Below are 25,745 nucleotides of genomic sequence, written 5' to 3'. Positions count from 1 at the left end.
CCACTATTGAAATAATTTATTTCAATAGTGGTTTTATTTCAATAGTGGTTGCAAGGTGATTTTTCTAATGAAATACATTCCCAACCACTATTGAAATAATTTATTTCAATAGTAGTTTTATTTCAATAGTGGTTGCAACATGTTTTATAAGTCACTCACTTATAAGAAATACTAGTATATTTCAAACAGATCTTTAAACAAATGATACCTCATGTGCATCTAATACGCAGGTTGCTTAAAGCGTAATGACAATGTATCAGTTCTAAAAGTTTACACGTTTATAATTGTAAATTGTGCGGAGTGTTTTTTTGTGAAGACGGTATGTTAAAATATGAATAAATTGAATGCTAGTAAATTAAAAGTAATGAAAACTCAAACTTACTGTTGGTGTATTAACAGTCGTCATCAGAGCTATAATAAATAATGAAAAAAAACCATAAATCTAACAATCAAACTTTAGAGATATCGTTAATTTATTTACATATTAATTAATTTAAATCAATCTTTTACCTGTTTTATTCGCCACCACTATTTTAACACAAAGTTCGTCTGTATTTCTGAAAATAAATATCAAAGACATTAGATACAAAACCAAACTTTATAAGTATTCTTGTGCGTATGCATGTGTATACTCATTCAACTTTATATTTTTATTTTTCGTTAATATAAAATACAAATTGATTTAGTGAATAAGTTGACATCAATATAAAACCTCTGAGGTTAACCTACATCTGAAGATTCGAAGATTGAACGCAGACATATTTGTTTTCGGCGTTTGTTGCTTTCAAATGAAAGTATGCTAGTGTTTGATTCGTGGGATCAGTGATGTTCTCTGTGATGATTGGTCCAGGAACCACCCCTTTGTCAAAGTGTCCAAATAACAACGTGCTTCTGAAAAGGGATTGCCGAAAACAAAGACAAAAACCCATTAATTAGTAATTGAAACATTATCAAGAAAAGCTCATAAAAGTTCTGTATTCTGCTGATACATTAAAATCAAATATGCAATTAAATTTGCATGAAGTCTTACTGGTTCATAGGAAATCCATGCACGGGTATCGTTATGATACAGTCTCTCGAAACGGTACATTTTATTTCTTTTGGCAACACTGAATCCACAAACTTAGGCAACAGCTAAAGAGTAACAAGAAAACCTTTTTCATATCTTCCGGAGTATTATAAAAAAAAATATAAATTTCAAAATTTGTTATATTCATCCTAATGGTTAACAACATACACTACAGCCAACGCGGATCCCGTATTTTCCCGCGATACCGTGATGGTGTTTTAATCTTTTCCGCGATACACCGTCGCGGTATTGTCATCGCGGTGATCGCGGGGTCACGATTTTACCGCGATGGTGTAAGACACCGTAACAGGCGTGTTATCTGTATTAGGGATTAAACCAAGAAGGAGAAAACAAGCGCTGTTTTAACTATTGTTAGAATTTAGATATAAATATTATTAGAAGAAAATTCATTATTCTCTTTGAATTATTTTTAACAAAAACTTCGAGAAAACTATTGCTTCATGTATTTTGTTAATGTTGTTCAAGAGTCCCAAACATAGCAATGTATTACAAAATCATGCATCTACGTGTACTTGAAAATTAGTAATATTTTTGCATATGATGAGTTGAAAATATGCCACAGATTTAAAGAAGACAAATATTCCGCGATGTACTATTATAAGGTCGCTACCGTAGGCATCAACGCAACGTGTGTGTTTTCCCACAATCTTACTCTTATTTAACTCATTAAATATTTTCCGGCCTCTCTCTCTCTCTCTCTCTCGTTTTAAATAAATACGATTATACACTGTATGTACATTTAGGACGATCGATGTTAATTATAGTCTAGGCAACGGTATGGTCAATCATGGACAATTATCACCTTGCAGGACAAGTGTTACCTGAAGGAAATCCCGTAACATGGGTCCCGCGTCTAATGCCTTGAGCCATTTAAATGACAAAGTAGGTGTTAAACTTAGGTAACGCTTGCATATTCCGGCCACTTGGAGTATCGAGAGTAAAAGAACAACAGATTATGAATAACTGGGACTGCAGTTTTACTCGAGGGATCAAAGGTTTTGAGAGATCAAGAGGGTAGATTTACTTGGTAATATTAGTGGTTGGAGGACATGGACCAGAGACTCACTTCGAGCAAATAATGCATAATTCAGACAGGTACATTGACAATCAGTCATCCCTGTGTTTACGGGTGTGTAACTATTACATAACACTTCCTGACCATGGCAGCACCCGTGCTCTGACCACGTGCCGTGAAGAATTTTATTGAATGTTGAGACACTCTCCCCCCCCTCTCTCTCTCTATCATTTCAAATAACTAATGTTTTATGTGAACTGCTAAAGTATGTAGTTCATGTAGCCGTAACGGCATTCTGATTGAAATGCACATAATAGTACACGTTTTCGTAACGGGCGTTTTTAGAAAAATCATACCAGGGACGTAGATATAAAAGTCCCTGATCATAGGCGCCTTCTATCTTTACTGCATGAGATAAAATAATGCCTGATTCAGACAGGTATATAGAAAATGACAAGTACAGCACAATTTATAGAAAAGTTATCCCTGTGTTTACGGGTGTGTATAACTATTACATAACACTTCCTGTCTGTGACAGCACCCGTGCTCTGACCACGTGCCGTGAGAAGTTGAGACAACTCTCTCTCTCTCTCTCTCTCTCTCTCTCTCTCCAAAATCAAAATATATAAAATTCTAAGAAAATTGAAATTTAAAACTTTCTTAATTTTTACATGGCTAGAGGAATAAATGATATACCACATATCGCGTAAAGAAGATTTTTTTGTACTTATGAACACAAACACACATCTTTGTTCATTTGATTCCCATAATGATTCAAAACTTACATTCATTCAAACAATCACATTTTTACCATTTTAAAAAATACAAATACTAGATGTGTATATAAAATTTACTTTAGCTGTGTTTTCAATTACTCTCTCCATTCCTGATTAACCCTGATTATAGTCTGTTCGTTAATTGTACTTCAATCGAGTGTACGGTATATCATTAAAAGGTAATTTTATGGATGTATTTTGTAAATACTGTGTTATGAATACGCAGAATAAGTTCCTTTAATTTAAATTAAAAACAAATTTTCATTTGTTTGAAATTAAATTATTCTATCAAGAAAATTTTGCTGTTTGAAAGAACGGACTATTACTTCAATTTAGCGGACCCCTAGTCACACTAATTGCTGCAGGTCACCCACCCCAAAATTCGATATACACATACGTAATGTTACGCAATTTACCCCCCTCTGTTGGTCAACTGACACTGCGAAATTTTAACATGTGATGGATACCCCAGAATAAATGATCATTCATATTTTTAAATCCCGGGTTTTGAACGACAAATATATAAATATTGGGCGACCCACCGAACATCATACTTTTGCTAGATCGGATAGGAAAGTCAAATTTTAAATACACATGATTTTAACATTAGCATTTTCGTAAACTGATTGAACCTTTTTTTTTATTTAAAAACGTTTGATAAACAAGTTATACAACTTATATTAATAGCTTTCGTTGGCACGGATGTTAATGCGAGGAGGTCATCGATGTGGAAGAAAGCCGGAGTGCCCGGAGAAAACCCACGTGTCCAAGCGGGCAACCAGCATGTCTATTCAACTAATGTCGATCGCGGGGATAGAACTCGGGTTGCAGTGGTGATAAACGAGTGCACTTTAAAACATTCAATATCTACATGTATTTTGTTATTCATTAAACGAATTGTATTTAAGAGAAATGACCAAGTGTAAGGTATGTTTTAAAGGTAAGAGTTAAATATAATTAATTGATAACCAAGAATTGTCAGCGATGAACGTGCCAAGATTAATTTATATGTAAGGCCATCGAGTAAACAAAATAGTATACAAAATTCTGTATTAGCATAATTACACCTTCTTTTTATTTCTCCCACTTTTTAAAAATAATAATAAATTGTAACAATCAGCTCCTTTTATAAAATAAAGGAATATGAATTAATATTCATTAAATCTCTCAATCATATTTCCCGTATGAGAAGATATTGGGGCAGGTAACTCGCGTTAAAAAACAACAATAGTTTTCACCTGGGACTGGTTTCACAGTACCGCGATGGTGTGGCCAAGGTGAGAAGCCGTACCGCGAGGATGCGCGGTTTTACCTGAGCTACCTGTGCTTAACCGCGATCAATTTCATACCACGAGGACTCGCGGTAAATACGCAAACCGCGTTGGCCGTAGTGTACTGTATACAGGGAAATATTCGCCCCCATTTTATTTTCGCCCCTTTCGTCTTCGTTGTCAGGACGAATTTAAGACTGGGTAAATTGTATGTTTTCTATGTTACAAATAACATCTCTGTAAACACAACTGCAACAGGGCGAATTCAAGACTGTGAGAAACCGTTTGCAAGTGTAGAATAGCGAAAATAACACGGGGCGAAAATAACCCTGTACAAAAAATTGCAAGAGTTGTAAAACAGGTAACTTACATTTGATGTGTTTGTATTATTTTTCTCTCTTGGAATTGGTGTTGGCTTAGCTATAAAGAGTTAAATATTTAATATCTTTAACAGCAATATAGCTAAACTACATATCAAATTATAGCATAAAATTGTATTTCGAATCACAACGTGCCCATGAGCCACATCGGTCACGCGAACAACAGTTCCTTGGAACACTCTATTTCGTAGTACATTCTATTTCTATTTTAAACTTTCAACCCCTTTCTGTGACTTTAAAATTTTAAATCTACATGAGGGTATTTACGTGGTGATCTGACAAATCAAAGCATTGTATTTCTCAAGAAGACGACTTTTAAACATTTTCCATATTTATTTCTACGTTAAACTTTGAACCCGTGTTGGGTCCCCAGTATTAGTACAGAAGTCACTATTTCAAAAATATTGAATCTATATTATCCAAGATTGCATGAATACTAATCTCACAAACTGTAGCAGTGTAATTTTCGAGAAGAACGCAGCAATGTCAAGGCGTCCCGATGCTAAAATACGGCTGGAAAACGATATTATTTGAATCATCGCGAAATTACTTTGACCGGGAGTATTTTTAAAAATCTTTGTTACATTTAATGAGACCGATGTTAAACATTATATTTGATGCATTTTTGTGACGTCATATGTTCTTTGTAATCACGTGACGGGCGAATCCTAATATTGCAAGTGATCTATTTGAATCGCATCGGCGCAGGTGATTAATGACATTAAATCATACATATTATTAAGAAAAAGCTTTTGTTAAGTCATATACTTTGAAGTTCTTGCTTGGGAAAGAAATAGATACTTCGTTTATGGAAGATATTGTTAAAACAGTCCACAAAATCATCATTTTAAATAATGCACATTTTTTCTAATCAAAAGCGATTTACAAAATATTGGGGTAAAAAAGTTGGTTTCCCAAGCGCAATTCACATTGGTACGTATATTCTCTACCAATTTTACGTAAAATATTCTAAACTTGTTTTGATCTTTCACCTGCGCCAAGCTGGTTTTACATGCATTAACATTTCTTCATTCAGTTGTTTACACCTAGCAGGGAGAGTCTCCAAACCACTAGTTTATAAATAGTCTTTTACTTAAAACAAAGCTTTAAAACTGCCAATTGTTTGATACTGGTTTTTAATATGAATGAATTCTGTACGTCTAGCATTAACGGCAGCATCTATGTAAAGGAAACATGCGGTTTAAAAGTGGCTTGATATAATTCACTTTTAACGTCTAGATACATTCTCTGAGAACTATCGACAGAAATGCAGATAATGACGTCAAAGTTAATTATGACGTCATATCGTATAAAGTACAGACAAGTGACTTTCTACACATCGCTGTAAAATCCATCGGGAAGCCTTAACATGCCCGCCAAGAAGTTTAAAAATTTTCCCTATTGACTTCAATGTTAAACTTTGAACCCCTCCTGAGGCCCCACTATTAGTCCAGGGGTCAAGATTTTACCAATTTAGAATCTACAATAGCCAAGGATGCTTGCATAGTAATCTCACAAACTGTTGCACTGTAGTTCTTGAGAAGAAGATTTTCAAACATGTCACCAATATATTTCTAAGTTAACTTTGAACCCCATTGGAGCCCCAGTATTAGTTTGGGGGTCACGGCTTCTAGAATTAAGAATCTTTACAATTTGAAGATGCTTGGATATTGAACTCACAAATGGATGCATTGCAGTTCTCGAGATGAAGATTTTTTAAACTTGTTTTCTTTTTATTTTTATGTTAAACTTTGAACCCCTCTTGGGGCCAAAGTATTAGCCCATGGGGTAACGATTTTACCAATTTAGAATCTACAATAGCCAAGGATGCTTGAAAAGAAGTAACGGTACCGGTTGCATTATAGTTCTTGAAAACAAGAGGTCCAATCGCTCACCTGAGCAACACTGGCTTTATATGGGCGTTCAAAGGATATTGTGCCATGTGGCTCCTCAGTAGATTAACCGAAAATGAATATCCGAATTTTCACTAATTTTTGCATATACTTAATCTCTGACATATTTACCTTAATGGAATACAATTTTCACCGAAAATAAGATCATATGCAATATAAAAAACTAAATTTTCAGTTGGTGTTCACGGTTAACTTCCAGTTCCCTTTATTTTAGCCCCCCCCCCCATCACTTTATAAAACGATTAAAATACATGAGAGCATAAAGGTACATTTTCTCCCTCCACTATTTACTAGTTATTGTATTTTTAAAAAATTCTATATGTGAAAGAAGAAAAGTGTACCTCAATGCACCAGAATGAATGCGCTCAATTCCTCAAATTAAAAACATTGAAAAATTTAATTGGCCTTCTCCATTATAGACGATTGTCATTTACCAGGCATTTAAAATTTATTTCGTATGACGTTTCATATCCTTACTCACTTGATTGAAGAATAAACTTAACTGAAAAATGATGTCACATATGTAAAAGAGCTAAAATTCAAATTTCGTTCCCTTACTCACTTGATTGAAGAATAAAATTAACTGAAAAATGTTACATATGTTAAAGAGCTATAATTCAAATTTCGACCCCTATTGTGACCCCACCTTACCCCCGGGGATCATGATTTGAAAAAAATTGAATCTACACTACCTGAAGATGCTTCCACACAAGTTACAGCTTTTCTGGCTAACTAGAAGATTTTTTATGATTTTTCTCTATACATTTGTATCTAAAAATTTGATCCCCTATTGGGGCCCACCGTACCCCCGGGGATCATGGTTTAGACAAGATTGAATCTACGCTACTTGAGGATGTTTCCACACAAGTTACAGTTTTTCTGTCCAATTGATTTTTGAGAAGAATATTCTTAAAGATATTTCTCTGTATATTTCACCTCAGGTGAGCTAAAAATTATTTATGTTTCTGCTACATGTACACACACTTAGTATTTCCATCAGCAATATTAATCTCCGTTTAGACTGAATAGACAAGAGAAAATACTGGCAACTAGCCTAAAACACATTGCAGTAATCAACTATTACGTAAAGACCATTCCGTATTGCCATTTTAATTTGTATTTTAGTTGTTAAAGTACCGTACCTGTTAATGTTTCTTATTTTCCGCAAGTAACAGTCAGCTGTCTTACTTTCCGGTGTCTATATTTGATTGATACGTAAAAATTACAAAATACAGGCGATAGTTTTCCCCAGTTACAAACCGTTATTCATGAAAACGAAACGAAAATCAGAACAAGCTAAAACCACCGTCAACGGTGAAAATGTCAACGCATTGGAATATTTAATCTCAATTTACTTCACAAAATCGGCATTAATGTATCTTGCATGTTTCAAATATTCCTTCTGCACGCAAACTGCTCCACAACAACTAAATTCATTTTTGTCTGATTGACCCATTTCTCATACGTTCAAAATGGCCGCTTCAAAGAGGTTTTTGAGATATGGAATACCGAACCCGAAATAAAACTGATTGACCCCTATTTCCTCTGTCTTATTATTATTTTCGTAAATTACTCAAATTTGAAACAGAATAAGCCCTTAATTTTGGCAATTTATATTTTGCTTCCCATAAGGATAATTTATGCTAAACTACGTCGAATTTGACTCAGTAGTTCTTGAGTAGAAGATTTTTAAAAATGCACCCCCCTTTTTCTACAGTTTCAAGGTTTTCTCTGCTTTGAATAAAGATCGGTCTTTCATTTCTGCAATTTATATTTGCCTCACCATAAGAATGCTTTGTGCTTAATTTGGTTGAAATTGGCCAAGCGGTTTTAGAGAAGAAGTTCAAAATGTAAAAAGTTTACAGACGGACAGACAGACAGACGGACGGACGGACAGAGAAGATTTTTAAAGACAGACTCCTTATTATAATTGTTTTATCTCCCTTTTAGAAAAGATTTAGTCGTTTATTTTAACAATTTAAAATCCTCTTTCCATAGGAATGCTTTTTACCACGTTTGGTTAATTTTAGCTTAGTGGTTTTAGAGAAGAAGTAAAAAATGTGAAAGTTTACAAACGGACGAACGGACAGACGGACGAACGGAAAACGGATGATCAGAAAAGCTCATTTGAACTTTCGGTTCAGGTGAGCGAATTATTTACCTGTGTATTCACAATTGTGGCCAATAAACCCCAATTTACACATGCATTTGTATTCTTTTTCATTTATTCGTTGACAAAAACCGTTCCCATTGCAGGAATTGGCATTACAAGGTGATCCTGAAATTATGAAAAGTTATCAGTGCCATTTAAATATATTTCTAAATTTAGAAAAAAGTTAAATCATGATTAAGAGCAAATACATATAGAGCTTAAAAATCTAATCTTTTACAATATAGAAAGTAATAAAATCATTTCAATGGAGTCGATAGAAATAAAATTATTTATAAAATGTCTTTACAATAATTCTGCTTTAAATTTTCAAATGTGATGACTTTTCGTCTAGCCTGAATGTGTTTGCTTTAATGCTGTTATGAGGTTGGTACTTAAAACAATATGGCGCTGTCACTGATTTAATTGTTAAAATGATTACTTAAAACAAATTGTTTATGCTTTTTCTTCTGCTACTATACATTAGATGACACGATTTATACATAAACTAATAATCCATCATCAAATGTCAACGATTTTTTATTCTAAAAACAGAACCAATTTTTAATTTCTTTGTCATACTTTCAAACTGATAATTTTAATAATAATACCACTTACCTAGCACGTGTTTGCTTACGGTAATTGTCACACATCTTTTTTCTCTGTCAGAACTATCAAAAATGAAAGGAATCAGACGGCAACGAAATTGATAATAGAATATTTAATGACAGACTTTGTAGCAAAGATTTTGCCATACCTAATTGTAGGGCCGTCAATCTGAACACAGACACTCTTGTTGAGGTCTTCTTTATGAGTCCGAACAACAACATCAGCCAAGCAATGGTTTCCTAACAGGTAGGTACTCAATACTCGCGCATCAGGAATAATTGGCGTTACTTTCGCATGCAAACTGAAAAATACAGGAACTCAAAGAACTTTTGAATGAATGAAAAAAAATATAAGATGAAGTTCTTTGTTAATGCAAGCAAATGTAACTTTAAAAATACTACCAGCCACCAGTGCTGTAGTTGTTCAGATGTAAAATCAAATGACAGGCCGAGTCTTCTTCACATTTCACCGATGATCCGTCCGGAATCGATGGTTCCCGTATTTTCTAATGATATTCAATAGCACAAAAACAATTTTTGTAAAAATTGAAGGTGAATTTTCTTTTCACAACCAGATTATTTTGATTTATTATTATTATTTTTATTGTCCTATTCTATTATTATTCATTTTTATTTTTATTTTGATTATTAAAATGTGCAGAAATACAAATAACTGATGACAACTTACAAATGCAGGATTGCGATTATTTTCACGAGAGGGCGGTTGATACCCTACATCAGTAACATTTATCTTAAAGCAAAGCTCGTCCTCTTTATTTCTGAAAAAATTAAAATATTTATTTATATATCTTTTCTTTTGATTACATGAAGTATGGATTGCAAGCTAAAGTAATTGAAAGATAATGAAAATACGGACCTGTTCTTCACTGTGTTTATGCAAACGTTCTGTATGCCCGTTTCGTTACTTTGAAATTTAACCCCAACAATGTAGCTTCCATTTGTTGATGGAATTTTATGCGACTCTATTGGCGTCTTTATGATAGGAGAATCAGTCTGTACTAGTGGCCTAATGACATAGAATGTAAGAAGTCATCATTGATTTTAATCTTGATGAAAGTTTTGTTTAAAATGCAAAACAGTTCTTGGTTTTAACAATATTCAAAGGTTTAACCTTTGATCATCTGCGTTGCCATGAGAGCTTCCAAGGCACAAATTACATTTAATTGACTGAATCAAAATAGGCAAAATCTTATTGATAAAATCATTCGTTTCGGATCAGGTAAAAAGCATACTAGGAAATTGGTTTTACGTAAATTTTGTTTTTAAATAATATTTATTCATATGCAAAACATTGATTGCAAACGTTTATGCTGTTCTTGTTTGTTTTTTAAAGCACGCAGTATTATTATCACATTTAATTTTTGGATATATATTAGTAAATATAGTTTAATTTGTTCAAGTATAATTGTATACATGAACATCAAATTGATTGACGCAATTATAGACATTGTAAAGTCCAAATATTATTTTTCATTACCAAGAATATACAATCAATATTCACCGCTTGTATGGGTTTCCCTTCAAAAAGAGACTGATTCCACATTCTGTGTTCACTTTACAAGGAAGAATGTTAGGTATCGCTGTATCTATAAACTTTGGACTAGCTTCAGGATCCTGAATATGGAACAACAGAGCGCAATTTCAGCAATAAATATGCATTACATCAAGGTATTCTTAATCTTTATTAAGTAAACCTGTTCTTATTTGAAAAAGTGTAAATGTCTCATAAGAATAATTTGGTTATCAGGCATACCATTTCCAAACACGATAACCATTCTTTATTATTACTCTTTTAAAAAATTCTTGTTCCAAAGATTAAAACAGTTAAACAGTTAAGAGCCCCTTTTTCTCAATCTGTCTTTTTACTAAACATTCCTTAAAAAAAAAAAGAATATTTTAATGAAAGCAAAAATTACAGCGAAATAAAAAAATATAAAATGTTTACAAATAGACAGACGTTTGGTTGATAAAATTGATTTAAAAACCATTAAAACTTTAATCTTCGGGGAGCTTATGAAAGCCAAATCAATAATTTGTTTTTGTATAAGTAAATTAACTGTTTATACATTAAAATTATTCAACATACAGGTTTTGTAAAGTTCTTTCAGATATTCTTATATACAGCTGCTACAGTTTCATCTTACTAGCATATAGAAAGAATTAAATGAAATACATACAGGTGAAGAATATTGTGTATGATTTGTAGGCAAACTTCCTCCTTCTGAAATTTAAAAATACTTTAATCAAGGTTCAATAATCAAAATAAACATATTGCTTTACCAAACTTTATTTTATAGCATTTTTACTCAATGACATTGATATTTGCATGTCTTTTTATAGAATCGTTGAGAAAAAGGATTTTTGAGTACTGTAAATTCCTTATTTTACGCGAGTACTTAATTTCGCGATTGAACCGTTTTTCATCAAGAAGCGAGAAAAAAAAAATCGCGAGTGTCGAATTTTTATCATTGTTTCTTATAATAAACATATATCCGAAAAATAAAAGCGAGATTTTAAAATTCGCGAGATGTGCTTCTCGCGATTTTACGTGGATATTAATTCCTCACGTTTAATTAGGAATCTACAGTATTAAAGTCGTCCTATAAGAGTAAGAATCACTGATAAAACTATGCACGACGGATACTGGATTGTTTATATGTACAGTAAGACCTCTACAGCAGTAAAAACACGAATACTTTGTTTTCGAGTTCTGTACAATACTCAGTATGTGGATTAAAAGACTCGAAATCTCGAAGTATTTCGAAGAATGCTTATGTTTTTATTTCAGTTTTAAGTCAAACATTTCTACAATTTAAGAAGTATTTACTCAACCACAAGAAACATTGAATTTACATCTCTTGAATAAAGAAATGATTTCAAAAATTATGTAACATTTTCATTGTCCAGAAAACTAACTGAACCTACCCAGAGAACAGAGAGGACCCGTATGACCTCCCATACAGACACAGGACGTGTTGCCTTGCACATCTCCCTCGCAATACCCAGAATTCAAGCAAGAGATATATTCACATGATGAGCCTGAAACCAAACGAGTATATTCATAATAGTACTCGAGTTTATATGGTTAAAAACAATTTTAATTCAAAATACGACATACCCTGAGTTTCGTTGTTGACAAAAAATTTAAAGCATCGCCTCTCTCCATCACTACTGTAATCAAAGAATGAAAGTATATGTATTTGTAAATCTTATACAGCGTACAAAAGGCAAACGAACAAACAAGTGAACAAAATAGCTGTAAACATCTAAAAATAAAATGTTTTACTTTTTATCAGATATCGCCAGACATAGGTGATCCGTTTGATTACTTTTCTTTGCATTCGAATTCACTATCACGTCAGTCTTGCAGATTCCATTCGAGTCTGGTACCAACGAATTAATAATATGAACACTACCTGGTAATTCTTCTGCGAATACCTTGGAACTAAAAAAAAAATTAAGATAACGTTTTATTTCAATTTTAATTTGGGATACTCAGTCATACATGTTCAAGTTTCTAAATAGCGAAATGATTTTCTAGTGAAATTTAATAATCTACATATTTTTCACATTTAAAATATTGGTAATGTGATTTCATGCATCATTGACAAAAATGAAAGAATAAAATATCTACTTTACGTTAATGTTAACGTTTTACCAATTTCCAGTTTTTGCTTTGTGTTCTAGCAATATATGGCAATCTTTATTGACATTGCAATGAAACTCTGTGTTAGGAAGTGGGAGGTCTTCAAAATGAGGTTTACTCTAAAAAAAAAAATTTGAACCATTATAATAAACGGTTGAAAATTGCGAAATTTAATATGATTAATAGAGTTTTCAAAATCATACCCTATCTATGGCTCCAAGGGTACCGTTCGAGTCTGAAAAATATAAAAGAAAAGATTAATGCCAGTTGTAATTTTATTCTCTAATGATAAAATATTTCCGATTTTGCAATAATCATACCAACCTTTATCAATTATTTGAATAGTCATGCAGTGCTCCATTGCTTTGGACGACCTGAAATTATTTAAATTGCATGCTTTGTTTACAATATTCATAGGTTTAATTTTTTAAACATTCAAAGTGTTAAAAAGTATTTATGACCCATATTTGTTAAAATTTTGTTGTTTATAATGTACAAAAGTAAATACCGTTGAAACTGCAGGCAAGCATAATATGAACCATTTTCTCTTCCCATAACTTCAACTTCCATAATTCTCATTTCTGTTGGCAGCTTTGCAGGCTGATAAAATTTCCTTACTTCCATTGCCAGCTCGTTGGATACATAGCCAAAATTCAGATCTCTTTAGAATAAAAATTAAATGCTTAAACGCTTATGAATATCATTACAGAGTGACATTTTTTTCTTAGCAGGTGTTTGTGTTGCAGCTAGTTTCCTTACCTTACATTTAGGTTTCCAGTAATGGTCACAGGAAATATGCATGTAACTAATCGCTCGCAGATCAAAAATGTAGGAACAGCAAAACTTTCAAACACAGAAGAGGACGTATTTGTCACTTGATTACCTACTGTATTGAATACAATATGCATTCGTCAGAACATTTTGTTTCAAGATTAAATTTGTTAAGAAATTTAATTATAAAAGTTCAATTATTCCACTTACACGATTGGCAGTTTTTGCCTGATGTTGTAATTGGACATTTACAAGTGGCTTTAAGGTCTTTAGTCTCGCAGAATCCACCATTTTCGCACAGGAATCCAACACACAATGTCTTTTCTTTAAAAAAAAATACTCGATATAGCTATGCTCAAAGTTTACCTCTTATATTAACGTATAGTTTACCTCTTATATTAACCTATAGCTGTCATTTATTGTTATAAAGATTAGACTCATTACGTAAGGTTTAACGCTCTGCAACAAATTGTAATCCAGTTACTTATGAAAAATAACCTCTTGAAATAATTTGATATTCATACAAAGATTTTCACCGCAAGATGGTGTTATTTCAAAATCCCTCAAGTTGGTAATTTTTTTTTAATAATAAGTGATAATTTTTCGAAGTATTAAAAACATACTTCAAGTCAGATGCCATTAAGATATATTATACTGCATGTTTAAGGAGTTTTCAGATGTAGCATTTTATTAATCGAAAATTTTTTTGTTGTGCAGTCCATGTCTTTTTTCATCGACTTCATCGTTTATATTTAATTGCAGTATATATACTACATAATTCGTATTTTTTTATACATGTTTTTTACGATGCGATTCCTACCTGGTTCCTTATACGTGACGCCAAAGCACCGTTTTTCACCTGGAACGCTGTAACATGATAACACTTTGTATATAAAACTCTTTTTCACATAGCTGTTTTTGTTCATAATTAAGATATCACTGGATATTAATATAAGACAAAATATAAAATGCTAAGTATCAAGTCCTAGTAGATGTGCACTACCTTGGAAAAGACACGTCAAAGCAATACAGATCGCTGCTGTTGTGGTTTGATGATGGTTTAATGGCGACATCAGCTGTGCAATTATTTCCAATTGCCTTAAAATTTGTGTTCAAGTTGAACACATGTGTGAAATCGGAGTTTCCCTTCGTTTGTTGTATTTCTGGACTTTAAACAACAAAATTGTTTTAGATTAGTTGATTTTCTTTGGTTAAATTTTTAAGATGTACAGCAACTTGCATGGAATAAAAAATTATACAGTATCTGTTTGATAATGTGCAGTACATGCATACCAGCCTTCATTGAGACCAGGTGATAGACTTAAAACAATGTGACATGTCTTTGACGCTGGGCAGGCAACTTCTGTGTTGTTTGGCAAAGTTGGAGTTTGAAAATGTGGCTGAAATATTTGATGATGTAATATAAATATCACATAAATAAATGTATGCGACACTATGATTATTTTGATTTTAGATTTTATAAAATTCTGCATACCAGGTTTTTATTGGATGTGGTCTTTGTTTCTGAAATTAAAAGTAGGCAAAAGTTTAAGATCACAGTCATTCACATCAGCTGACTCCCTTGTAACTTTTTTTCTGTTTTAATATTTCATTTTAATAATATAATCCTATGTTTTGTATAATGACACCGCCAGCAAAAAAATTCATTGTTCTATTGAACTTTGTCAAAAGAGGCATAAGAACTGTATTTCCTTAAAATTGCAGAACAAATTGATAAAATAAACAGAAAATGATTCAAATATAAGATAAATAATTAAGTAAAAGATTTGCTTACTATTGTTTTCCACAACAACATTAATACACCGTTCATCTGTTGTTAGTCTAAAATATTAAAGATAGAGTAAACTATCAAGAACATTTACAACATTCCGGTTATATTGTTACAATACTTCTATAATACATTAAAGTATTTTTATCTTTTTATCACTTTTTTATTGAAAAACATTAATATTGAATGCCATTTGCTTTAAGATATTTTTTGTATAATAGTGACAATAATGCCGAAATAATTACTTCCTATCAGGTGATGTTTGAATGCACACAACATGAGTTCCAATCATGTTTGGAGTCACAGTAAAATGACCCAGATATGAATTTAAAGATAAATGTTCAGTGTACAAAACAGGCGTTGTAATAGTAATGTCGCCGCTATAGTGTCCAAGTTTTACGTCTGGTCTGAAATGAAATAAGGTAACCATTGAACGAGACTTATCTTTTCTAACAAATCATATTTCATTCATTAACTTCAAAATATACACACCTTGAACTGCCATTTGTGCTGACGGAAAATGGAATGTCACATTTTTCCTTTAAGTGGCACATTATTTTTTCAGGCATTGCCAAGTCAGTCAAAATCTAGAAAATAAACAAGGATTTGAATGAAATCAGAATCAAATATATATGCTTAAAGAGCAATAAGCTGAATCAATGAAATAAAAAGACAGTAACTGTTCTTCTTATGAGGTAAATATTGTTAACTTACAGTGCTATGAACATTGGTCATTAACGAAACACCTCTTTCTGAAATTATCAATTTTTAAAATTAATAATATTATCATTTAGCTTCTAAATTTGATATTTACATTTTTGATTTCATTGTATTATATTTGATTGCTTTTATTTTTAACAAAAACAAAAAAAAAATCTCACAGTTGCGTCCAGAAAAGCCGAGCACGCATATACATTCCCCCGATAGCGTGTTACTGTCGCAGAAACCTCCATTCTTACACTTCACGTTAATACATGCACTCTTTACTGCAAGATATCAAGTATCACAAACGTGATTCAAATAAAAAAAAAAGAATTCTAAAAAATCAATTTCAAAGAGCAATGGTGAAAAACGAGATCTGGCTTTACCTGATAAAGTAGAGACAATTTTGAGCTGGTAGCACCGCGTCTCCCTCGTTTTTCTAAAAATTCATCATATTTTGAACAAAAGCACTATATCAAATAGTGCCATTTTTACACATATTATGTTCAAAAAACAATAATTCACATTTGCTTTATAGTTTCCATTGTGATGATATTTAACTTTATGAGACTATTTACATGTAATGCAAATAAAAATATGTCAGGCAATTTATACGAAACTTATTTTTCATAGAAATAACGATTTACTTATTTTTCATAGAAATAACGATATACATAAACTAGAAATAAAAATCGCATACTCCTTTGAATTACTCGATTCCAAAACTGAAAAACAGAGTTCTGTCACCCCGGTGTTGGGTATCTGAATGCCGACGTCACTCATACAGGGGTTTACTGACTTTGGTTCTTGAAACACGTAAACGCCTTCCTCAAAATTCATATTACTTTTTACAAATGGACTGCAAAAAGAATGGTAATTGTAAACTAGATTATTTGAAAAAAATAATTCTTAGTTTCATCACTGAATTTTCAACTCAATGAAAGATTTTCTCATTGTGAAGCTAAATGCATAGAAATTTGTTTAAATGTTATAGAACACTTATATATATGGAAAAAAAATTAACCAAACATATCTTAATTTTAACAATGAAGAAATATCGATTAATGGAAACTATAGAGCTTACCATGAATTAACGCCAAGTTTATTTGATGTCCACAGACTTAGGTGACAGGGGCGACCGACTTCACATTCCATCTCTGTGTTATTCGATGGCGTAGGGGGTATAAAGTGTGCAAACAACTAGAATTTTAAAACAATGTTAAAAATATTAATTTTTTTTCTTTTATATATTTACAGAAATAATTAAGACGATTTGGAAATAATATTTCAATTTAGGGACAATTTACCTGAGTTTTATGTTCGAATCCTAAAATCAAACAGAAATTATATAAGTGATAAAGATTGTTTCAAGATGCAAAATTATCGACTTACAAATAAGTAATTCCATTAAGTAAATGACTACCTTTGACAACTGTTATGTTAAAACATGCCTCGTCAGATGTCAATCTAAAGTAAAACACAATGATTATTAGTTTTCATTCGGTTGACACTAATTTGTTTAAAATAAAACATCTAAAAAGACCTACTATCAAAATCAAGTAGATTGATTGTCGAAAAATCAATAAGTTTGCCATATGATATATTGTTACTCGATAAAACTTTTATAAACACCTCTGTTCATTGTAAATTTGTAAGCAGACTTTTTTTTGTCCTGTTGTTTCAGCTTTTACAATAGTTGTAGTCTGGTACACTTGTGTGCTGTTGTGATGTTTATCAAACTTGATCTCTTCGATTTTTATTCCTGGTGCCAGGTAACCTGGTCTTAATAAAGGACTGTAACGACAAAGCAGTTGTTTAAAACATATAACTAAAGTGTCAGCTTCTACAATCAAGCAGAATGAATAGTTATTTTCACCTGAGAATGAGATTTTTAAAACATTTTTCATCGATTGAAAGCAAAATATATGCATTTTCTGATGAATTTCAAGTTATTCGAGTTCATGATCAGGACAATATTATAGTTATACCACTGCATCATGGTAGCAATTTTAGCTTCCACTCACTTTTTTGACGGACTACCGGTGACAGTATGAGGTATTTTACATGGATTGGAAACATAACATGTTATATTTGTGGGGTAAACGGCATCTGTGAATTTCGCCTAAGGTGAACATGAATAGAGATAATAAATTAAGAGACTAAAATGTTTACGTCATAATAACATACTTATGACCAAAAAAGTTTAGATATAGATGCATATTACGAGGAAAAGATTTTGTATTTTGCTTTTCATCTGATTTACCTTTATATATAAAATTAAATACATATAAATGTATGACAAATTTACTCACCCCATTATGTTGTACATCGGTAATATTTTCAGCTGATTCTAAATGGGATGAAATGAAAATAAAAAATACAAATAATGTATGTTAACACAACAATAATATGTATATGTATCTACATATCAGTATCTTTGCACATTCTTAAACCTAGTAATTTCTCTAAAAACCTAAGATTTTGTTACCGTGTGTACAATTTGGTCCACTGAACCCCGTCTGACAAAAACATGTCTCATGTTTGCCATTCGTGAAACAAAATGCTCCGTTTTTACACTGAGTGTTAACTGAGGGGCATGGACCTATAATGAATCAGTGAATGTTTATTGTTTTAAAAAACAGTATGAATGGAATAGATGATGAAAAATAATATGATACAAATTCTAAACGGGGTCAAAACATCGCAACAGTTTACTCGGGTACTATAATTGTATATCATACTAGAGAAAAATATCTTTGAATTCTATTTAAATTGTTCAATAGTTAAAGCAAAAAACAAAACCATTTTTATTTCAATAAGTATGTAAACTATTAAATTAAATTAAGATGTAATCTGGATTTCCTTGTTAAACACATAGAGATAAAAGATTTATTTCAAAATCTTGTTCTTCGTTGCAAACCTTTGGTACAATTATCTCCGTAGTAGCCTGCCATACAGATGCAAAACGGCATTCCATCTTTATGGAGACATAAACCACCATTTTCACATGGATTTGGATCGCAAACACCTACAAACATGTTCTTAATTATGATATATATTAAAGTTTGTTTTCGCCATGCAGCGAGATTATTTTCTTAATACGAAAGTGGAATTTTAATTTAAGGGGATGATAGACCTAATTTTATATCATTTTACCAAAAAAACTTCACCTTACCTTCAATATTTTTAACGACATCTACAAAGTAACACCTCGATTCTCCATTTTTCCTGTGAATAAATTATGGTCTTAAAAATTCCAAACAACAGGTAGTTTTTTGAGTAAAAGATATTTTGAAATGAAATTACCATGATTTTAAACAGACTTGGTGCTTTCCTTCCGAATCAACATCTGTGAAAACAACATCCGTCACACACTTATTATTCATCTCCTTTGTTGGAAACGCTTTTCCGCCAAGTGAGTTTGTTACAAGAACCTGCTCACTGAAACAATATATTGTTTAAATCTTACACGTAAGTAAAAATGATGCAATGTTAGATTCTGAAGTATAACAGTACCTTTATGAAGAGATAGCGATTAATTAAATGTATGTTTTATAAACTGAGTTTTTAGCTCACCTGAGCTGTAAGCTCAAGTGAGCTATTCTGATCACATTTTGTCCGTCGTCCGTCCGTCCGTCTGTAAACTTTTTACATTTTGAACTTCTTCTCTAAAACCGCTTATCCAATTTCAACCAAATTTGGCACAAAGCATCCTTATGGGAGGGCGAATATAAAATGCAGAAATAAAAGTCCGATCTGTATCAAAAGCGGAGAAAACCTTGAAACTTTAGAAAAAGGGGGGTGCATTTTTAAAAATCTTCTTCTCAAGAACTACTGAATCCAATTCAACGTAGTTTAGCATACATTATCCTTATGGGAAGGAAAATATAAATTGCAAAAATTAAGTGATAATTCTGTTTCAAATCTGAGTTATTACGAAAATAATAATAAAGGAAAGGCGTGTTTCAATCGGGTTCGGCATCCGGTAAAATGGGTAGGCAAGACTTGGCCTGGGCAAAACAAAAGATTGGCAGTTATTAATGTGCCAATCTTATTAAAATTGCAGGATATTTGATGGACCTGTATATTTGTATTCGCTGTAAATATTGCTGCAAAATAATGCGTATTTGGAATTGACGATTGCCGATCTGCCCCGGCTTTTATTTTGTTACGGCCCGGGTTAGCATACCCATTTTACCAAGACTCGTATTCCATACTTCTAAAACGAGGTTTTTTGTTTAAGCAGCCATGACAATATACGAAAAAGGGTCGATCTGACAATGATGAATTTGCTTGTTGTGCAACAGTTCACGTATAAAGGGAAATTTTTGAAACATGCAAAATATATTGGTGCCGATTTTGTGAAGTAAATTGAGGCCAAATATTTCAATGCGTTGACAGTTTTCACACATGACGTTGGTGTTAGCTTGTTCTGATTTTCGTTTCGTTTTCATTTTTTATGCTTTGTAACCTGGGAACTATCGTCTGTTTTTCGTGATTTTTACGTATCAAATCAAACAGAGACTTCGGTAAATCAAACAGTTAACTGTTTACCTGCGCAAATGAAGCAAACTATGATGTATCAAAAAAGTACTGAAATACAATTCATTCATCGGTAATTCGGCATTATCTTTTGCGTAATGGTAGATTAATGCAATAGGTTTTGTTAAGATGCTCGGCATTTTCTCGAGTTAATTTAGTTTAAATAGAGTTTGATACCGCTGACGGAAATATGTAGGTACATGTATATATACATGTATATATATGATTCATTTCAAAAAAATAGATTGTGTTCTTTGTTATAGTGCATGTTTCTTGTGTTTAATTGTTTACAATTTCTATTTACTAACCATATTTGAGTGTTAAGCTTCGAATTATAAGGAAGATACAGAGATTTGCTCACAATTCTATGTTTGTACACAAATCTTAAAAACTAAAGATTAAAAAAGTAAAAAATTTGTCAATATTTTTAAAGAAAATTGTCAAAGTCTGTTCTTCGAAAAACCAATTTGAACAACTTATTGTATTGTAAACTTAACCTTTTTTCGTCATTATTACTCCTACTGTACATGTGATCCTTGACAGTGTTTGTGTACATTTGTATAAACTGATTTTGAACCTCAAATACCAGTGAACTGGTCTTGAGTGAATAAAAGAATTGAAAAGCTTAGGCCATTCTTTTTTTCCATTTTAAATGCTGAATAGGAAATACCAAGTTAAAAAATGTAATAAACTCATGTGAACAAAATATTACTCAAACCTACGCGAACTGTGAGCTCTGTATCTTGCTTATAATTCTACGATTGACGCTGAAATTTTGGTCGAACATTAGAAATTCTTTATGAATTAGAATATGTTAAATACTTGTACAAATAAAATAAAAGAATGATATTCTGTATATACCTACTCTCTGGGGCCCCCTCTTTATACAATAAATAATGTGAAATCTACATCAATTTTGATAGTTTTTCCGACACGAGTAAATAAAAACGACATCTTTAAAATAGTTTCCATAGTTCTGACACATTTCTGTTGCGGGGATAAAGTAATTATTGCTATTCCTAAGAAAATATCAAAATTATCCTGGTTTGTACGCGAGGTAAATAACAGTCAACTTATTTATAATGGAGAAGACAAATTAAATTTTTGAATTTTTTTTATTTGAGGAATTGAGCACATTGAGGTACAATTTTCTATTTCACATCTATACATGTAGGATTTTTAAAATAAAAAACAATAACTATTATATATTTTTTTGAAAATACAATAACTAATAAGAAGTTGATGAAAAAAATGTACCTATATGCTCTCATATATTTTGATCGCTTTACAAAGTGGGGGGGGGGGGGGGGCAGAACGAAAATATAGGGAATTGGAAGTTAACAACTTAACAGTGTACCCCTACCAAATTTTTAGTTTAATATCTTGCGTGGGATTTTCTTATTCTTGTAAAAAATAGTATTTCATGAAGGTACAATGTCAAAGATTACGTGTATGCAAAAATAAGTGTAAAATTCGAATACTTTACAATATTTATTTTTTGTTATTCTACCGTGAGACCATATGGCACAATATCTTTTGAACGCCATTGTTGCTCAGGTGAGCGATGTGGCCCCATGGGCCTCTTGTTAAAATATTTCATTTACTGTAAACTGATCACATTTAAGCCGAAATGAACCAATTTATATTAGAATAAGTTTAGTTATTATGGCCATAATGTTTGCTCACTGTACTTTGTTTAGTATATGTCAACAGTTTACAGTGTATATTAAGATGATACATTGAGTTGTACGTACATTATGTTATCTTATTAAGGTCTTCCGTTTCCAACGGAAGACCTTATAGTGATTGTAATGTTTCTTCTTCTTATCTCCCCCCCCCCTTTTTTTTGTCCACAAGATTTCTCAAAGATGGCTGGATAGTTTTTCTTGAAATTTTCAGGACTGATAGAGAATGATAATATCTCCAGGAGTTTTTTTTTCTTCATTTTTTCATAATTCCGCTCCGGTCGTCCGTTTCCTGTCCCGCGGCAAAAAGCTATGGACAATGAGATCTCAGAAACGATAAAGACTTGAACCTCCAAACTTTGAGGGATGATAGACCTATAGTTGTAGATGTGTTTAAATTAGTTTGTTTTGTTCGTCCTAACTGCTGGTCGTCACCGGAAGCACTTCAAAAATTATGTTTTTACGCATTTTATTTGTTTAACACAGAATTGAAATATAAGTTAAAGTATAAACGCTTTCATATGTCATCTATCCGATGATTAATAAACAAAAAAAATTACTTACGGTGAGATATCTCAATTATCTCAGGTAGTCTTTTTAAAACAAATATTATTACAGCGAGGTCTTATAAAATGTAAGTGACCAAGACACAAAACTTACATGGATGATAGACATTTGATAGAATATGTGTTTCACCGCTCTCATTTTGTCAACCGTCACTTCCGGTTCACACCGGAAGAGTTCAAACAATTCAAGTTGCTTAATAGTTTAACTGTTTTTGTTTGACAATGTAAGACAAATTGATAGACAATAAAGTCCTGTTGTGTAATGTCTAAGAAACACTAACTTTCGTTTTCATCGAACACTTCCGTTTGCTTTTCCTGTCCCGAGACAAAAAACCTTGATTCCTAGAGATCTCAAAAACGGTAACGACTTGAACAATCAAACTTTGTGGGATGATAGACCTATGTATGTACATGTGTTTGCACTATTTTTTCTTGTTCGGCGTAACTTCCGGTCGTCACCGGAAGCAAGCAAATAAATTTTACTTCCGGTGAGATATCTCAAATATCTCGATATAGCTTTCCTTTTTACAAATTTGATGTCCGCGAGATTTTTGTCACTGAAAGTGATTGAGACACGAAGCTATCACGATTGATAGAAATTTGATTGGGGATGTGTTTAACAAGTTTAATTTTGTCAACTGTCACTTCCGGTTTATACCGGAAGGGTTCAAACAAATCTTGTTTTTAACAAGTTTAACTGACTTTCTTGGGTGTTTCATCATGCCTGATAAACAGTGATGTACGCTAAGCAAATGTACGAGAAATACCAGCTTTTGTTTTTATTTATTACTTCCGTTTGTCTGTTTCCGGTCCCGAGACAAAAAATATTGTTTCAAAGAGATCTTAGATTTGGCAGAGACGTGAACAACCAACCTTGAGAAAAGATTGACTTAAGATTGTACAAATGGTTAACATGTTTGTTAAGTTCGGCGTTACTTCCGGTCGTCACAGACAGTACTTCAAAAATTGATTTCTTTTTCATTCTCGTTGTTTTACATGTAAGTAACGTCTGGATATATCATTCACAATAATTATCATATCCACTTTTTTTTCTATGTGAGAGAATTAAATGTCTTACAGTTAAATTGATACATGTATATCAAAACGGAAGACCTTTTTGTTGCTTTTGCAACAAGAGTCTAGTTAAGGTCTTCCGTTTCCAACGGAAGACCTTATAGTGATTGTTAGGTTTTTTCTTTCTTATTAAGATCTTCCGTTTCCAACGGAAGACCTTATTGTTTTCGTTCGGTTTCTTTTTCCCTATTCTTATTTTTCTTACAAATTTTGTGTACACGATTTCTCAGAAACTACCCGGTCGATTTACGTGAAACTTTCAGATCTGATAGATATTGCTCTGAACCTTATTGGCATTTTTTTTTAATTGTGACGTCACTTCCGGGTTTGAGATATTACCAATTCAACGATTTTTAGAGGGTCGGCTTGTCCACGAAGGTTCTCATAAACTAAAAAAGATATTGAGTTCAAAATTTCAGGAATGATAGTCAACAGAATGTAGATTTGTAATAGGGCATTTATAATTTTTCAGCGCAAAAAGCGCCGAAGCTCGTCAGGGCTCCAAAAATGAGATAAGAAAAGCGTTGTGATTTTGCAAGGTTTTCTTAGTTTATCGTTTTTTCCTGGAAATATTTTGTTACAACATGTAGAACAAAAAAGATTTATGTTTAAAAGATTTTTCGTTTGACATCAAGAAAAAGGGGCTGGCCCCTCAAATTAGGGACCTAGAATTCTTAAATGTAATCGCTCTTTAACTCAAAAACGGTTAAGATTTCAATATGGCTGTCGCTGCAAAAGTTGTTTATTATAATCTTATTTATGTCGTAACAATAATATTTTGTTCGGGTATTGCGTAATATGAGAGTAAAAAGCTAGACTTGTTACGATGTATTTGTGTTTGATTTGACAAATAAACGGGGTATTTGTGGATGTGAAATCATCCATGCAGTTTTGCTGGTACATGTACCATGCTTTTCATAGGTTTGTGTAAAACATTTTGGCTTTTTATGAATAATTAATATCAATAAAGTTTAAATATTCCAAAATGCAGGATGTTAAGAGGTGAAGAGGTATCCAAGAAATCTACAAAATTTAACCAGTACAAAAATATTGTGATATCACAATACTTGATAGAGCTTAGAAAGTAGGAAAAGGATGGGGGCGGGGAATAGTTTCAGTTGTAAGTTTGGAATATGTGTGGAAAAAAGGAGTTGATAAAATTTGTGGTTGAATTTTTAAACAAGCTTTGATAAAAATAAGTAATGCTTGTCCAAGATGCTGTCGGCCAAGATGTGATATATAAACTAACTTAATTGTAATATTTAGATACCTATAAATACGTTAATCTAAAGCATTTAAACAATAGTTTTTGTAAAACTTCCAGTAGAATACACTTCTTCAGGGTTTAATAAATTCACATTCACACGTAAGTTTTCATACAAAATATCATACCAGTGATTATTGAAGAAGGTGTAGACTACAACGTGACAATATTTTCCAAGCTGACATCTAAATGTTGTGTTCTTTTCTGGGGTTGGTGCTATAAAGTCCCAATGCTAAAAATATTTTTTTAAAATCTTATTAAAGATCTTGAATAAAAAACATTATCAATTAAAAATTATTGATTATAACTTATTAAAAAGACAATACATGTAATTGTGTTTAGGTTACATACTTGTTTTGGCATCATGTGTGGTGGAGATGCTGCAAAGATAATGAAAAAAAACCCATAGTTTGATGCTAACTTTGGTTGAATAAAGCATAATTCAAGTATTCAACTGTCATATATTCTATTTCAAAATGCTTA

General features: G+C 32.1%; 2 protein-coding genes across 2 annotated transcripts in view; both read right to left on the bottom strand.

Annotated features, from left to right (window-relative positions):
• Positions 1-16,175, bottom strand: part of LOC105340624 (uncharacterized) — a 31,888-nt gene extending 15,713 nt beyond the window's left edge. Inside the window, exons 1-30 of the mRNA XM_066088276.1 lie at positions 16,144-16,175; positions 15,922-16,016; positions 15,675-15,836; positions 15,436-15,482; positions 15,136-15,164; positions 14,934-15,040; positions 14,644-14,808; positions 14,461-14,507; positions 13,851-13,964; positions 13,629-13,755; positions 13,378-13,530; positions 13,194-13,243; positions 13,073-13,104; positions 12,882-12,988; positions 12,510-12,668; positions 12,342-12,394; positions 12,149-12,262; positions 11,401-11,444; positions 10,725-10,837; positions 10,080-10,229; positions 9,891-9,981; positions 9,605-9,708; positions 9,352-9,504; positions 9,213-9,265; positions 8,607-8,723; positions 4,523-4,572; positions 1,031-1,134; positions 730-891; positions 511-557; positions 383-411 (exon numbers count right to left, since the gene is read on the bottom strand). Coding sequence (XP_065944348.1) covers positions 383-411; positions 511-557; positions 730-891; positions 1,031-1,134; positions 4,523-4,572; positions 8,607-8,723; positions 9,213-9,265; positions 9,352-9,504; positions 9,605-9,708; positions 9,891-9,981; positions 10,080-10,229; positions 10,725-10,837; positions 11,401-11,444; positions 12,149-12,262; positions 12,342-12,394; positions 12,510-12,668; positions 12,882-12,988; positions 13,073-13,104; positions 13,194-13,243; positions 13,378-13,530; positions 13,629-13,755; positions 13,851-13,964; positions 14,461-14,507; positions 14,644-14,808; positions 14,934-15,040; positions 15,136-15,164; positions 15,436-15,482; positions 15,675-15,836; positions 15,922-16,016; positions 16,144-16,164 — 2,799 coding nt within the window. The 5' untranslated portion in view covers positions 16,165-16,175. The remainder of the gene's footprint in view (positions 1-382; positions 412-510; positions 558-729; positions 892-1,030; positions 1,135-4,522; positions 4,573-8,606; positions 8,724-9,212; positions 9,266-9,351; positions 9,505-9,604; positions 9,709-9,890; positions 9,982-10,079; positions 10,230-10,724; positions 10,838-11,400; positions 11,445-12,148; positions 12,263-12,341; positions 12,395-12,509; positions 12,669-12,881; positions 12,989-13,072; positions 13,105-13,193; positions 13,244-13,377; positions 13,531-13,628; positions 13,756-13,850; positions 13,965-14,460; positions 14,508-14,643; positions 14,809-14,933; positions 15,041-15,135; positions 15,165-15,435; positions 15,483-15,674; positions 15,837-15,921; positions 16,017-16,143) is intronic.
• A 64-nt stretch (positions 16,176-16,239) lies between these two features.
• LOC136276384 (sushi, nidogen and EGF-like domain-containing protein 1) lies at positions 16,240-25,486 on the bottom strand. Its single transcript, XM_066088275.1, has 14 exons — positions 25,391-25,486; positions 19,438-19,572; positions 19,307-19,359; positions 19,052-19,159; positions 18,620-18,733; positions 18,444-18,481; positions 18,156-18,253; positions 17,764-17,925; positions 17,555-17,598; positions 17,439-17,458; positions 17,216-17,331; positions 16,832-16,990; positions 16,518-16,570; positions 16,240-16,415 (listed from the first exon to the last, which is right to left on the bottom strand). The coding sequence occupies exons 2-14, from the start codon at positions 19,515-19,517 to the stop codon at positions 16,240-16,242; spliced, it is 1,221 nt and encodes a 406-aa protein (XP_065944347.1). The 5' UTR covers positions 19,518-19,572; positions 25,391-25,486.
• Positions 25,487-25,745: the final 259 nt, after the last annotated feature.

This window comes from Magallana gigas, chromosome 6 (genome assembly GCF_963853765.1).
Source record: "Magallana gigas chromosome 6, xbMagGiga1.1, whole genome shotgun sequence".
Classification (NCBI taxonomy): domain Eukaryota; kingdom Metazoa; phylum Mollusca; class Bivalvia; order Ostreida; family Ostreidae; genus Magallana; species Magallana gigas.
This window is presented reverse-complemented; position numbering and strand designations above follow the sequence as displayed.

What these genes read in the sequence shown, in the direction of transcription:
- LOC136276384 (XM_066088275.1), bottom strand. Translation starts at nt 19,517, where the DNA reads ATGAATAATAAGTGTGTGACGGATGTTGTTTTCACAGATGTTGATTCG. An exon ending in ACCGGTAGTCCGTCAAAAAA is followed by an intron (nt 17,926 to 18,155) that starts GTGAGTGGAAGC and finishes TTGTCGTTACAG; the next exon opens with TCCTTTATTAAGACCAGGTT. An exon ending in AATTGTCTCTACTTTATCAG is followed by an intron (nt 16,416 to 16,517) that starts GTAAAGCCAGAT and finishes GATATCTTGCAG; the next exon opens with TAAAGAGTGCATGTATTAAC.